The 15,100-nt window shown below is 42.0% G+C and overlaps 1 protein-coding gene across 3 annotated transcripts in view; it reads right to left on the bottom strand.

Annotated features, from left to right (window-relative positions):
* Positions 1-15,100, bottom strand: part of LOC146969387 (RAS guanyl-releasing protein 2-like) — a 51,165-nt gene that overhangs the window by 18,571 nt on the left and 17,494 nt on the right. For 2 of the 3 annotated variants that reach the window (XM_085806266.1, XM_085806267.1), the window contains exons 7-13: positions 14,473-14,646; positions 9,982-10,098; positions 7,779-8,060; positions 2,561-2,635; positions 1,726-1,848; positions 329-444; positions 68-209 (exon numbers count right to left, since the gene is read on the bottom strand). In XM_085806266.1, coding sequence (XP_085662392.1) covers positions 68-209; positions 329-444; positions 1,726-1,848; positions 2,561-2,635; positions 7,779-8,060; positions 9,982-10,098; positions 14,473-14,646 — 1,029 coding nt within the window. Of the gene's footprint in view, positions 1-67; positions 210-328; positions 445-1,725; positions 1,852-2,560; positions 2,636-7,778; positions 8,061-9,981; positions 10,099-14,472; positions 14,647-15,100 lie in introns of all 3 variants that reach the window. The other variant, XM_085806265.1, reaches the window with a different exon arrangement.

The raw sequence follows: 15,100 nt of genomic DNA on the forward strand, positions 1-15,100 counted from the left end.
GATTAGTGGAAGAAAGTAGAAACACAAGCTGAAAATAGGATCAGAGAGAGAGTGAGTGTTTACTCACAAAGCCGGCGCAGTGTTCGCAGAACGTGGGCTTGACGTAGGTGGCCTCGGTGAAAGTGTGGATGAATCCCATCTTGCAGTTGAGCAGCGAGCTGGCTTTCATAAAGTAGTCGATCATCTCCTCTCTGCTGATCTTGCCGTCTCTGTGAGAGGAAGACAGAGAGACAGAGAGACAGAGACGTGAGTGTTACTGCCGCTGTGCAGACTCGGCTCCTCGTGTGGATCCATCTGCGAGAGGAGAACAAACGTGCAAAGCGCTCACTGGTTCTTGTCCAGTTCTCCGAACTTGCTGAGGTACGGGAAGTTGTTCCTGATGGCTTCAAACTCGTCCCTGGAGATGTTGCCGTCGCCGTCCGTGTCGAAGTTTTTGAAGACGGACTGCAAAGCGAGAGACACGGATTCAACATTTACTTGCACCTTGACCACAAGACAGACATCATTTGGGTCAAGTATGAATAATATGCTGATAAAATGAATTCCAAAACAATCTATAAACACAGCATTTGCATTTATAAATAATAATTAAATCACTGAGCAGAGCTTTAAAGCTCAGCAGCGTGAATGCTTTTCAATCACACTGATGAATGAAGCTTTATGAAACAGTTTGAATGCACCAGACTTGCTGATAATCAAGTCTTTCAGACGCGTATCTGATAATTAATAGGTTTCATTCATCAGGCCGTGCGGCTAAGTGCTCATCCCAGAGAGTCTTGTGGGGGAAAAAAAAAAGCCAGAGAAGCTCATTTATTTCTAACCTTGTTAACATGTGGTGTTTTTTATATGCAAGACATGTAATGAGTCAAACTATCAGTATAACCAGTTTGAACCAGTGGCAGCGTCATGAACAGCCACAGTTTCACATAACTGTCATATAACCACAGAACCAGTCTTGTCAATGTCAGGGGAAAGGGGGTGGGGCAATATAATATAATATAATATAATATAATATAATATAATATAATATAATATAATATAATATAATATAATATAATATAATATAATATAATACATAAAACGCAATGTATAACATAACGTAACATAAAGTAACATGACATGACATGACATGACATAACATATAACATGTAACATAACATAACATAAGATAACATACTATAACACGTAACATAACATTAAACAACATAACATGACATGACATGACATGACATAACATAAGATAACATATAACACATAACATATAACATGACATAACATATAACAACATAACATCACAACATAACACAACACAAAACGAATTTCTCAAAGACCTTTGATGAAATGGAGTGTGTCCACAAGCAGGAGACTAATGTAAAGTAATGTATCTATTCAAATGTACCAAAACTACACTTTTTTAAGGATAAGAAATTAGCCTTGTTTTGACAGTGTCATTGAAATGTAAATCTTCCCATGGGGTATTTCAGGACTTCATTAGTTCAGGCTGAAAAGCTGTTAAACCACAGAAACAAACAAGCAAAATAAAAACAAACGTTGCAAGGTTGTAAATAACCCAGCCTTGGTAACCGTGGTTAGTAGCCTGAGCAGAGAGCAGCACTTCACAGCAACCATGTCAAGACGGTGGTGGAGAGGTTGAACAACAGGTGAATGATCTGCAGCCTCCCGCTGCCCTCACAGCTATAGACCTCAGAGTTACACTCAACTCACCTCCACCATCTTCTCAATGTGTTTCTTGATTATCGTCGGGTCGGCGTTGGGCTTCACCGAGACGGCCCAGTCGTCGATCACCGTGGGCTTGACGTCGGGCGCGGGGGCGGGGCTGGTGTTCTGCTGCTGAAACCGAAGAACAGAAGATCAATATTAACACAGGGAGGAAGAAGAAGACAAAGGAGGATGAGGAGGATGAGGAGGAGGAGGATGAGGAGGAGGAGGAGGAGGAGGAGGAGGAGGAGGAGGAGGAGGAGGAGGAGGAGGATGAGGAGGAGGAGGAGGAGGAGGAGGAGGAGGAGGTGTCCTCTCGAAAAGAGAAAGAAAGGACAGTAGATGCTGTAGAGAGCAGCAGTCAAGAGTTACTGCAGTGGATCAAAAATGTCAGGAGAGAATGAAAGTAAAGATTTCCAATATGCCTGTGTGACACTTTTCTTCATGCCACTCAATATACATTTGCAATAGCATCTAAGCTATTATAGAAAAGGGCAGATATAGATTCTGGGAGGCTGGTGGGCTGGTTTTGTCCATTTAAATATTTCAGTTCAATACTCTGAGGATGAATACTGCCTCTATTTTGGGGGGTTGGCAGCTTCATAAAGCAGGTGGCACCTCTCCAGAGATGAGGAGAAGCAAAAGTGTCCATCATAATAACAGAGCAGGAGAGTGGAGCCACCACTGTAAAATATATAGGGATATTAGAAAGAAAGAAAGAAAGAAAGAAAGAAAGAAAGAAAGAAAGAAAGAAAGAAAGAAAGAAAGAAAGAAAGAAAGAAAGAAAGAAAGAAAGAAAGAAAGAAAGAGTGTCAGTTGTGTAAATCTGTGAGCCGCTCACCACTGGCTTCCGGGGTTCTCTCTGGAGAGACATCTGGTAGATCTCCTCCTCGGTGTGGTACTGGTCCAGAGAGACCTGCACAGAACACCATGTCATCAATCTGTCTTCAAACATGTCTTCATGTCTTCATGTAATTCACCTCAGGGGAAGAAGAGAAGATGTCCAGAACTGAGGGTGTAATGTGGTTGTAATGCTCCTCGGCTGCATCCAAGGATGGATGACCACCAACTAATGGATCTCTGACTGACCCTCACACATCACCAGAGCTTTTCACTATCAAACATGATGAGACACTGAGACATCTGGCATGTTTTTTGAGTTTTTTTTCTTTTTTTCATCAAATTTTGAAGCTGTATTGCCTCAAGTTGTATTTCATGGCTGTGCTTCTTGCTACTGTACACCCACCTGCTCTCTCAGGTCAGCTGATCAGCTGTTCCTGACTGTGCCAAAAACTAAGCTGAAGCTCAGGGGGGGCCGTGCATTTGCTGTTGCAGCTCCAAAACTATAAGGAACGATCTCCCTCAAAACATTAGACTGGCCTCTTCTCTGCCGGTTTTTAAATCTCTTCTTAAAACCCACCTCTTCTCCTTGGCCTTTGTTCCCTGGTAAGACGTTGGCTTGATTTGATTAGATGTCTTTTATTGCACGGCTATTATTTTACCCATGTTATACGCCTTTTAGATTATTTTATCCCTTTTTTATGTGTAATTCTATGTTTTGTGTAAGATGTTGTGTCTTTATTTCTGGTACTTTTATTTATTATCCTATACAGCACTTTGGTCCTCTGTGGATGTTTTAAAGTGCTCAACAAATAAAGTTGGATTGGACTGGACTGTGAGTGACGGCCCACTTCAGCTTTACAATGTGTTACATCCTACTTTGGTTTGGTGCTTCCTGTTGACAGTCAGACAGGTGCCTGCTCTGATTGGATGGAGTCTGTGGGCTGAGTCTTTATCAGCCGGCCTTCCTGTTCAGCTCTCTCTCTCTCCACCTTGCTGCAGCTCTACCTTTGTGGTGCTGAAGCGTGAGTCTGCCAAAACCAACATCACCTATCTCACTGCCTATCACCTTCTCCTCTGACTGACCTTGTTAGTCTTTCTACAGGGAGTTGGTGTGGGACTGACCCCCCCCCCCACAGCAGAACTGAAGTCAGCCCCAACTGTGAGCATTTTTACAGTAAATCCAGGTTAAAAACATTTCTCTTTTCATGTGAGCTCTTTTTTAAGAACTTTTAACTTCATCTATTTTCTTTTATTTTACTTTTTTATTCTTCTTTGCTCCTGCTTTTAACTGTGTTTTTTATGCAGTTTTATAGATAGATAGATAGATAGATAGATAGATAGATAGATAGATAGATAGATAGATAGATAGATAGATAGATAGATAGATAGATAGATAGATAGATAGATAGATAGATAGATAGATAGATAGATAGATAGATAGATAGATAGATAGTACTTTATTAATCCCTTGGGAGGTTACCCTCAGGGAAATTGAGGTTCCAACAGGCAGCACAGCACCAATCATACATTAAAAAGGCACAGATAGAATATAAAAATATAAAATATAATTATTATATAATATTTATAATTATGCTGTTTTTTGTTTTTTTTAATGTTTTGTCTTTATGTAAAGCACATTGAGTTGCCTTGGTATGAAATGCGCTATATAAATAAAGATGCCTTGCCTTGCCTAACTACAGCTGAAAGAAAGAAAGAAAGACCATAGCATTGCTTTACTGCACCCTGAGGTGTCAGCCCTTCTCTTGAGCTTGTTGCTGTGTAAACAGACCATAATCCTTGGGTATTCCTGCAACAGCAACCTGTGTCTAATGCATTGGGCCAATATTGTTCAAAACTACATAGAAAGACCAGGAAAACATTGTAGCTGATGTTCTATCACATGCGTACGAATAGTGTCGCCGCATTTCAGTGTCTTTTCTTAAATTTCATTGTACTTGATTTTCTTTTTTCTGAAGTGCCATCATTCTGGGAAGTAGTGCTACATCCTGTTTTATTTTGGTGCTTCCTGTTTGACAATTTGACATTTACCTGCTCTGATTGGGCTGAGTCTATATAGGCCAGCCTTCCTGTTCAGTTGTCTCTCTCTCTCTCCACCTTGCTGCAGCTGTACCCTTGTGGTACGAGAGATCTGGTTGGTTTACTCATCTATTGCCTTGTTTACTCCAATAACTTCATGTACAACTGCTTTTCATGTGTTGCAGCCATTTTTATATTTAGTTTTTGAGCATGTCGTGACAAATGAAATAACATGCCTGGGTTATTTGTTGCATCTTTGAGCAGAGACACCGGGCTCAATCTGAGGCCACAATATGAAACCTCAATCAGCAGTTCTCAAAGTTCAAAAACGATTGTGCACGGCACGCTCAAAGTTCTGGTAAATAACACCATCTGTCTTACGTCGTTTGCATGAAGAGAGGAATCTAGATTTGTTTTTGAAAAGTTTAAACAGGATTTAGAGAGACTCTCTTAATCCTCAGCGTTTAAAACAAACGCATTCCTGGACAGTTTTCAGGCAGATGCGACTGTAAACTTTACAGAAACAGACACAGAAATCCATAAATCACAAGAACCCAGTTCAATTAAATGAAAATATTATAATAGAACAGAATATGTCTGCATGATTCAGGTGAAATTATTTTTTAAAGGTCTGAATCTGCATCATGCTCATTGCATTCCACTGAAAATAAAACAAAAGCTGTTGCAATAAATATTGTAGCCATAAATATTCTTTGCTTTTGGATAATGGAAAATATTGAGCTGTGCATTCCTGATACTTCTCGTTGTAAATAGACTAATGGCCCCACATATATACAAAGCCCCACATAACACAAAGCAAAGCTCAAGTCAGAATTAGCCAATGCGATGACAGTGACAGCACAGGCGTCTTTTGCATTAACGCAGCCGCTATGGCAACAGGTAAGAAAACAGCATCTATTTTTTGCTCCAGTTAACACATCACAGCCAACTGCCACATGTAATCATCCACTGCATCCACTGTTGGCCCCTAATTATTTTCCTCAGAGCTATTCTCTTACTGTAATTGTGTTTCCTGGGTTTCATTGAGTTGGAGATGTAAGTGCGGAAGGAAAAGTTTTTTTTTTTTTTTTTTTTTCTTGTATTGTCCCTCTGATTTATAGTAGAGCAGCCTACAGTATTCCAGGGCAAAGGTCGCTGAAATAGTTCACCACATTCAGAGTGATATAATCTTATAAACCTGTGTGGTTTGTTTATTTTTAGCTCTCCACACAGGCATGCCCTCAGTTTTTCATTATTTTTGAAGGATTTATTGACTTTATTTTGGTCTCCTTGCTGTGAGCCAAGCAGGACTCAAGCTGAATCAACTCCAATAAGCGCTGGCATAAGATAATTGGGTATTGACTCTGTCCAGCAAACTTCCCTGGTGCCTGTCAGCTTGAAAACCTGTCAAGTTGTTCCTTTTCATTTACACAGAAAAAGAAAGGGGGATGGAGGCTGCAATCTCGCACAAACACCTGCAGCCGAATTGAGTAATTGATCTCTTGGGATTGTTTAAAGTCAAAAAGCTCCCCCCCATTTCAAATTCAGGAAACTCTTATCTGCATCTGCCAAAAAATACTGATGCACACACACACACGAGTTTAGTGCGAGGTACAAAAACATCGCCTAAGCTTTCACATTGAGATCAGTCTGTTTCCACTCCTACTAAATACATGTGAATTATACTGTATGTCTGCACAAACACCTCTCACTTCAGTGTCATTAAACAAGCTGCATGTCTCATGTGGCTAACAAGCAGCTCTGGGTTCTATATTAATACCATGAAAGTATCAGAACCTCAGTCCACAGAGAAATGCACACTGTGTGCATTTAGGAACTGAGCCCTTAAAACAAGCCGTTAGGACTTGTGAAAGTTTGTGATGTCATAACAAAACAGTCACCACCCTTAACCGTGCAGCATGGCTGAGAGAAGAGATGTAAAACTACACTGGTTGGATGGTTTTGGGTTCTTTAAACCACAAATGTAAATAATATGAGACCTTTAAGCCTACATATGGTTTTTTTTCATGGTGTGGTGGGTTTATATACTGCTGCAGGCTTCCTTTTCTTCCTGTTGGTGTTTGGTGATTGACAGGCATGAGAGAGCAATATTCTGTAAGTTAGGACAGACAAAGAGTCAGTGGAGGAAGATTCGGGGGCCTAGTTCACAACCAATAGAGAAATGAAAACACAGGACTAATCGGTAAGACGAGACTGTTCCTATGTAGTTATGTGATCTCTTAAGTAAAAAAGGCTTTAGTGCAAAAGTGTTGAGATTTAAAAGGCAACGTTGATTCTGCTGTGATCCTCTTTTCAGGTTATTTCAAAGCCAAAAAAGCCCTTTAGCCTTAAATCAGTAGACAGGAACAGACAGGGGCTTTCAGCACAGGTTAACAATTTGAAGTTGGGTTGAAGTTCAGTGTAGAGATGCTGACACACACACACACACGCACACAACTCCTTGTTCTGGATAAAAGGCTAATGGCGAGCAAGCATTGATGTCGAATGAATGAAATACTTTGTTTGATCTTTATTATTACAGATTGTTCAAATTCATTAAGAGTATTTTATGTATTTCACACATGGAGTTCAGTTTCCTCACAGAACAGCCTGTGGAACCAGTTGTATAATGTTTGTTGTGGATCAGAAGGGACCTTTAAAAATAACTGATGATGTCATCAGGGTCATGTTAAAACAGGCTAGAGACCTCAACTGTTTACAGAAAGGCGGTATAGAGCAAACAGGAAAAGCAAAAGCTGTATTATGGGAAATGTGGACTCAATTATTACTATTTGTTATTATCAATAATGGATACTGGCTCTTTTGACTGCTTTGGAGCACAGTATTTTGATCCTGAATGTTTAAAAGGCCTTGGTCAGCTCTTCACACTCTCCAGTCCTTTGTCTGTGCACAGAGTCGTGTCCCAGCTGGCTACAGCACAGCCTCTCTGACCACGAGCCAATGAAATCGCAGCAGAGCAAAGGGAGTGTAACAGGCTGCCTGGACACAAAGTCTTCATCCCTATCAAAGTTTTTCACAGCCCACGATTGCAAGACCTGATAAGACCTGATATACACTGCTGTGCGAGCCAAACATTCAGCTTGGACTCTGCACACACACACACACACACAGACACACACACACACACACACACACTGTGTCCTGTCTGTGCAACCCACCGTGAGCAGGTTGAGCAGATCTGTGTTGGCATCGATGCTGGGCGGAGTGGTCTGGATGAGGGCCAGCTCTTGAAGGATGGCGTACAGCTGCTGGGTCTTGGCTAGGTTGACCCGCGTCTTCTCTTTGTCCGCCCAGTCCGGCAGCGCCACGTGGACCGCTATCAGGTCTTTGAGGTGCACGCCGAGGATGGGGAAGCGGAAGCCGGAGCACTCCGAGAAGCGTTTGCGGTACTGGCTGTAGTTCCCACACGATGTCACCAGTTCAATGAGGTTGTTAAAGATCTGTAAAAAAAAAAAAAAAAAAAAGAAAAGAGAGGGACAATTCATTTGAGAGGAGAGGATGGACACGCAGAATGGGATGAGATGAGAGTTGGCAGTAAACAGAGAGAGTCTGTCTCCAGAGATTTGATCAGAAGAATCAAAAAACATTCTGTAAAACTTTGCTCCAGATGGACTTACATAACTGACAACAAGACACTCTAACTCTCCCAACTGTTGCATTTATCTTTCCTCTGTCAAATGGCCCAGATTCATAGCTTTAAAAAGCCACGGTGTAGGAGTAAGAGGCACAGATAAGGAGCTTGGCAGCTCACACAGCACAGAATCAAGATTCAATATCACTTGTTAGCTAAATGCATCAATATGCAGCGAGCATTGAATTTGTCTGGTTTTGTTTGTCTGTGGTGGAAGCCAGAAATAGAGCAGCCATGGAAGAGAGGACAGCATGCCATGAAGGTGATCGAACAGGACTACAAACTACCGAGCCCTTCAAACCACTTTTGAGACAGCTGTAGAAAATCAATCACAAAGATTTCTAAATGATCATTAACATATTCTGCATAATGAGTATGAGCTCTTACCATCTGGGAGACGATATAGAATTTGTAGGCATAAAACAAATAGGAACAAGCTCTAATTTCTCCCAACATCAATTTTCCCACTGAACAAATCTGCTTAAAGGGATAGTTCAACATTTTGGCAAATTTGCCTATTGACATAATCCCTATAGTCATAGCAGTAGGTTCATTACCTTTAATTATCGGTGCATGTTGTTTTGAGATCAGCGGGGCAGAGACGTGAGCTGCTCAGTGAACACAATGGAGGTGAATGGTACAGGTCCCATGACCCTCTTAAAACTAATTAAATACACAATCCAACAACTCCAAAACACTCTGGTGGACAAGTTGTGACCTGTACATTCGCCAAGCTATGAGATAATAATGTATATGTAACATTATGACACATGAAGCAAATACTTGGAACTACTTGTGCTTTCGAAATCACTCCGCCCAGCAGCCGTGTCTGGAATGTAGCTCCGGCTGTGCATTTGCCTTGAAAACAACTCTGTCTCGTAACGTTACATTATTATTTCATAGTGTGGTGAAGGTCCCAACTTGTGCACCAGAGCGTTGTGGAGTTGTTGGATTGTGTATTTGATGAGTTTGATGAGGAACAGGGGACCTGTAACATCACCTCCACTGTGTTCACTGAGCAGCTCACGTCTCTGCCCCGCTGATCTTAAAACAACATGCACTGATAATTAAAGGTAATGGACCTACTCCTATATGATAAAATGTTGAATTATTCCTTAAATATACTGGAATAACTTTTATACTTAAGGTTTTTAGAGTGTTGTAGTTGTATTGGCATACTTTGGCACTCTACTACGCCACTTTAAGCGAGCAGTCTTTAAAGTCCATGGTGCAATGTATTATTATTAAAGGGACAACGAGGAGTTTTGGAAAAGCGAAGCGTTTTCACACATACATTTCTTTGACCGGGCGCAAGACAGACTCATGTTTTCATTCATCAATAATTCAAGTCAGAGGTTCAAAGAGGTTCACATACCGTCGTAGTTCCGACCATAATCGGCGATGCGGCTGCGTTATTCTCATGATTCGCAACGAAGGAAACGCTGGTCGGCTCGACCAGCACTTCCGACACCACTAATAATAACAAAATAACGATAGAGACAGAACGATATATTTATCGAAAATGGGCCCATTAACAAGTGTGGGTAGCGGAGATTCATCCACATTAACGTGAGACTTTTTTATAACCGAATAGAAACTCCTCGTTGTCCCTTTAAGGAGAGTGCATGTATGTTTTATGCTTTATGTGGATTGCGTGAAGCGCTGCTGTCCAAGACAAATTTCCTTCAGGAGACAATAAAGTTTATCCTGATCCTGATCAACCCCCGCACCTTGTTGGTCTCGGCGCTGATGTGGGACTGCGTGTCTTTGAGACGGGAGATGGAGCTGTTGCTGAGGCCGCCCACCACTGCCATCAACGTGTTGAAGTTCTGCAGCTGCAGCAGTTTCTGTCAAAGGAGAAGGAGGAAATATTAAGCACTGAGTGGAGCGGAGACAGTGATGAATAGGATTTTAGGGAAAGAGGTTGAGAAATATTCAAAATGAGTCAGAAAGATACAGCAGGTGAAAAGGGAGAAAGCTTTCAGGAAGATAAATACTTGTGGAGCAGATAGGGAAGTTCTGCTGCCCACATGCACGCCCACGGAGTTACGCCAAGATATGACCGAATGTTCCGACCTGTCTGTGTCAACGTTAAAGCTAACACTTTGTGAATGGCGCTCCGCAGGGCTCCGCGCTGCCCTTCAGCCCGCTTGGCATCTCAGTGAAAATCAATGGGGTCGCAGCTGTGTGGGAGGGCTGCCAGAGGGGATCATTCGGTTGCAGCTCAAACACCCTTTGGAATCAATTGGCAAAGCAGAGTGGAAGGCCGCCCCACATTCCCCCAGTAAAAGGGGGTTTTCACTCGGCCACGGCGCGCGTTCATGTAGCCGCCGGCAACGCCCGGCTGAGGTTTTGGCGTCACAACGAAACCAGGGCTTTGATAAATGTAACCATGATGGGGGTGAGAGATGTCAACCAGCTGATTGGAGATGTGGTGCCAGAGAACACACAGTGAAATGAATTGGAATTGAGCTTTTCAGTGTGCATGAAAGGGCTGCTTTTTTTACATTTTGAATCAGAGCACCAGTCATCACTGTCCAAATAAAAAGAAGAAAAAAAAGGAAAAGTAATGAGTAGTTATTTGTGATTTGTTCCCAATAGGAAACTGAAATGGGACACAACCGGCGCACCCCGGGGGAAGCTTCAGGAAATGTCAAGTGTGTCGAAGCTGCCTTCTGTGCGCCAGCGGAATACATTTGAAATCAGCGTAAACATGATTTTCTTTTTCTCACCGGGTTTGTTTCTGAATAGAAGCATTTCAAATTGGCAAATAAATGTAACAAGGGAGTTTCCAGATGGGAGCATACATCTGCCAAGGTGTTCAGACTCTCAGTCCGGAATGGCTGTCGGACACTCTGTTCACCCGGCGTTCCGTACGGAGGAGTGTGAAATACTTAGAGAAGCTCTGCTGACAAAAACTCTCTGCTGGGGTGTTGGAGTGCTGGAGTAGTCTGACAGAAGGAGGTGAAGAAACATGCTGAGCCCCTGTTGAGTAAAAAGCGAGTGAAGTTTGTTGTGCTGATGAAGAGGAGCATGAATAGATGGTAGAAGAGACATCCCATAATGATGAAAACAATCCCGAAGCAGCCTCGCAATCAGTAATGAGGGCGCATTCACAGAGAGCTACGGGCTATTAAGATGAAAATTCTTCGTCTGCACTTTCTACACTCGACTGAAGTTCTCTCACACAAACACACACAAACATACACACACACACACACACACACACATACCGAGGAGATGAGTAAATTGTCACTTCGAAGGAAAACCCTCAGCCCATCTGGCCGACCAAAGCGAATGATAACATCAAGATGGAATGATATCAATTACAGGAAAGCCCGGGACGACCTTTCAAGGGATGTTGTTGCCGTGACAGGACGAAAGTCTCCAGACATATGGTCAGAGAAGCGTAGAAGGCAGTGAGCTGGTAGATTTGTTTGGGAATTGGCAGGGAGGGAACAGATTTAGTTAAGATTAGGATTACGGCCATTTTGACCTGTGGATGACTGCAAGACGAGTTCTGTTAACAAGTGTAGAAATGAAGGGAGTTCATGAATAAATGGAGACAGGGAGAATAGTTTATCATTAATTACAGCTCATATTGTATATTTTCCTAGTGTTTTTAGTTATATACTGTAGCGCATTGACCCGAACATTTAAAACGACCCTGAATATAAGACGACCCCTCTTTTTCAAGACCCATTTTTGGAAAAATACTTTTTGATATATTATCTGGTAATTTGCAATAAAACAGCAGTGGTTGAAATGTTCATAATATAATGATGTAATTGTAAATATAATATAGTATTTTTTATGCGATACACTGTCAGACACCCCTAAGTTGGACTGTTCCATATCTGAACCTCCTTCAGTTTAGACTGTTGACAGCTACCTGAGATGGCATCACTGTAGACTACAGTCTATAGGAGAGACCTATAAACAGGTGGCTCCTTCTTTTCGACAGTGTGTTGTGCCATGGAAATTAATATAAGCAGCAATCATGTAAGCACCCCCCTTGGAAATTTTTTTCCAAAATTGAAAGAGGTACAGCAGTAGAAAACGATACATCTCCATAGCGTGCGTGTGTGTGTGGTTGTCCACATGTGTCCTGGGCCACGGCTGCTTCTCTCCAGGTCACTAGTGTGTGTGAGTGAGAGGACGAAAAGCTGTGATTCACTTGGTGAGAAGTCCAGACCGCGAATATAAGACGACTTATCTTTTTCTGACTTTTTTCTTGGGAAAAAATACCGTCTTATATTGAGGTCATTACGGTATTTGTAGTTTTATGGTTCAAAAACCATCTCTGTGTAGTTGTGCAGCTACTCTCGGGGCAGTGAGCTATGGCTCAGAGTGGTGCCTGCTTTTTGTGACATCACAAAGTCCTGACAGCTCCTTCTAAGGGCGTTTTCACACCTGAAAATCCAAACTAAGGTTGGTGTTTTTACTACATTGTCTACATTTGACACTGTATTAAAGGAGATATTATGCCCCCTTTCCACAAATTAAAATAGTTCAAATGCAAAATGAACCACTGCTTGCCCCACCCCTTCTACTGGTCCCAGGTAGGGGTGGTATTATGCAAATTTGAATCCTAGTTACATCACTGGAAGACAACTGAGGGAACAGCCCGTAAATCAAAGTGGATTTCAACCTAGTGAGCCTGAAAATTACAGATTTTCTTTTCAATTCTCACATTTTGGGGGCCGGAAGGCAAGACAAACACCCAAAGAGCCTTCAAAAAGTATATTTCCATAATATGTCCCCTTTAATGCAGAGCACCACTCATTACCTATGTATGCTGCGTGTCCCTACCCTTGACATTGACTGTAAGCAGGCATGAGTACGACGTGTCACCAAAGCTCTCCTCAAATGAGCTCGTTAGCAAAGCAAGCAAGTTCAGATTGTTGTTTATTGTTGTGGCACTGCTACCAGCAGCTTTAACGCCATGGCCAATATACGAGCCTAGTTCAGATTCAGATGAACGTCCTCATCAGGAGGAGGCTTTATCGTCGCTGGCAGGAAAGGAGAATAGGACTGTGAGCTCTGCTGCGAGGCCACTGAGGTGTAGCATGTACGCTAACATGTATAGGCTAACCACTGCACCTCTTATGGTCGGACCAAATTCTGGGTCTTTGGTCTGGACCATGATCCAGGGGCTCTTTCACACCCCTAAGGCTCAGTTTCTGAAGATCGGTGAAGTGTTTTTTTTTTTTATCTTACACTTTTGATACTTTCTTCTTCTAACTTTAAAATTGCCCCCATAAATGAAATGTGCCACACAAATGAAGCAACCTTACCTCGCCTTGCATCCACTATATTAATATAGATCTTATAATCAAAAAAGACATGGAACTCTACCTTTATACGATTCGGGACCTTTAAATGACCTTTGCAGTGACATTTTTGAAAGGCACGGTTAAATTCAATCAACTCTCCTTCTTCAGTAAAAAAAATATCAGGTTCTCTATTGAATGATATTAAAATCATCCCAAATGCAATAGTTCTCTCTGTATCAAAAAATCCACATGCTGCTACGGCTCTTGTTCCATTGTGAGCATCACTGAATTCTTTCTAGTGAACAGAAAGTATAAATACTCTGATTTTTTTTTTTTTTGCAGCAAAAAGCTCATTCTCTTCTGGGAATGATAACTGTTTATTGTTAATTGCAAAAGCTTTGCATATCAAATTTGGGTGGTTTTTACTGTTTCAAATAAACTGAAGTTTTACATGCTCTTCTACTGTTGGGGACAAAGCCTTCAGGCCTGTTAAAGGCTTTGGGAAATGTCAAAAATGCATCATCACCCAGCTAAAGAAGGGCTGTTTTTTCGTGTTCTTATTGTTATTGGAGATGCAAGCTGACAGCAGCATTATCTTAAAGAGCTCTCCAACAGTCTTCTTAACATGCTAATACCTCTAAAGCCTTTTTAAATTTAATTCGCTTTTTCACACAATATGTGCCGCCTAATTGGAAATGATGGCTCCTTATATGTGTGGGTGTGCAAGTTATCAAAGCCATTGTGCCTTCCCCCTTTCTCTCCATATCTCTTGGTTTAATCTTTAATTCACCCTCTAATGATTTTCTATCCTCTGTCTCTCTGGTCCCAGATGCTGATCTCCTATCAGCCTGCTCCATCATGCAGCCTGAGCTCAGTAGCAGTAGCAGTAACCAACCTGAACACCGCCTGTGCCTCTTCAAACTTTTGACGGTAAAACAGACAGACCTGTGCCACTCTGATGAAGTGGGCGATGACGTCGGCTCTCTGCGGGGCGGTGGGCTTGCTGAGCACCATGAGCTGGATCCACTGGGAGACGCTGTTGAAGAGCGTGATGAAGCGCTCCAAGATGGGGTTATCCACCGTGCAGCCGTGCATCACAAAGCTGTGGTAGTCCTGGAACTGAAAGGAGAAGTGGAGCATTGATCAGTTTATTTCATTTCTTCAAAACACAGTGTTAACCTTAGAATACATCAGAATGTTCCTGTTTGCTTTCACCACATCACCAAAGAAGTCTCATTCCGGATGTGAGGGACCAAAGACAAGAATATATCCAAAATCCATTTACAGACTAATTAACACAACTAAAGCCGTCAATTTATTATAAAGTGACACTCCACTATTTGTCTTCAGTGGCCTGTGTTACAAACAGGGGCAGGGCTTCAGGGGGGGGCAGGGAGGGCAGTACTCCACGGGGCCCTGGGCCCATAGGGGCTTGTTACTGTGACAAGGTGTTTTTTTTTATATATATATAATTTTTTTTCCAGGCTTTATTCCTTTATTTTGACAGGACAGCTGTTGAGAGACAGGAAATGGGGATAGAAAGAGGGGGAATGACACGCAGAAAAGGGGATCG

Source organism: Trachurus japonicus, chromosome 18, assembly GCF_045865225.1.
Source record: "Trachurus japonicus isolate A0001 chromosome 18, Traja_1.0".
In the NCBI taxonomy this organism is placed as follows: domain Eukaryota; kingdom Metazoa; phylum Chordata; class Actinopteri; order Carangiformes; family Carangidae; genus Trachurus; species Trachurus japonicus.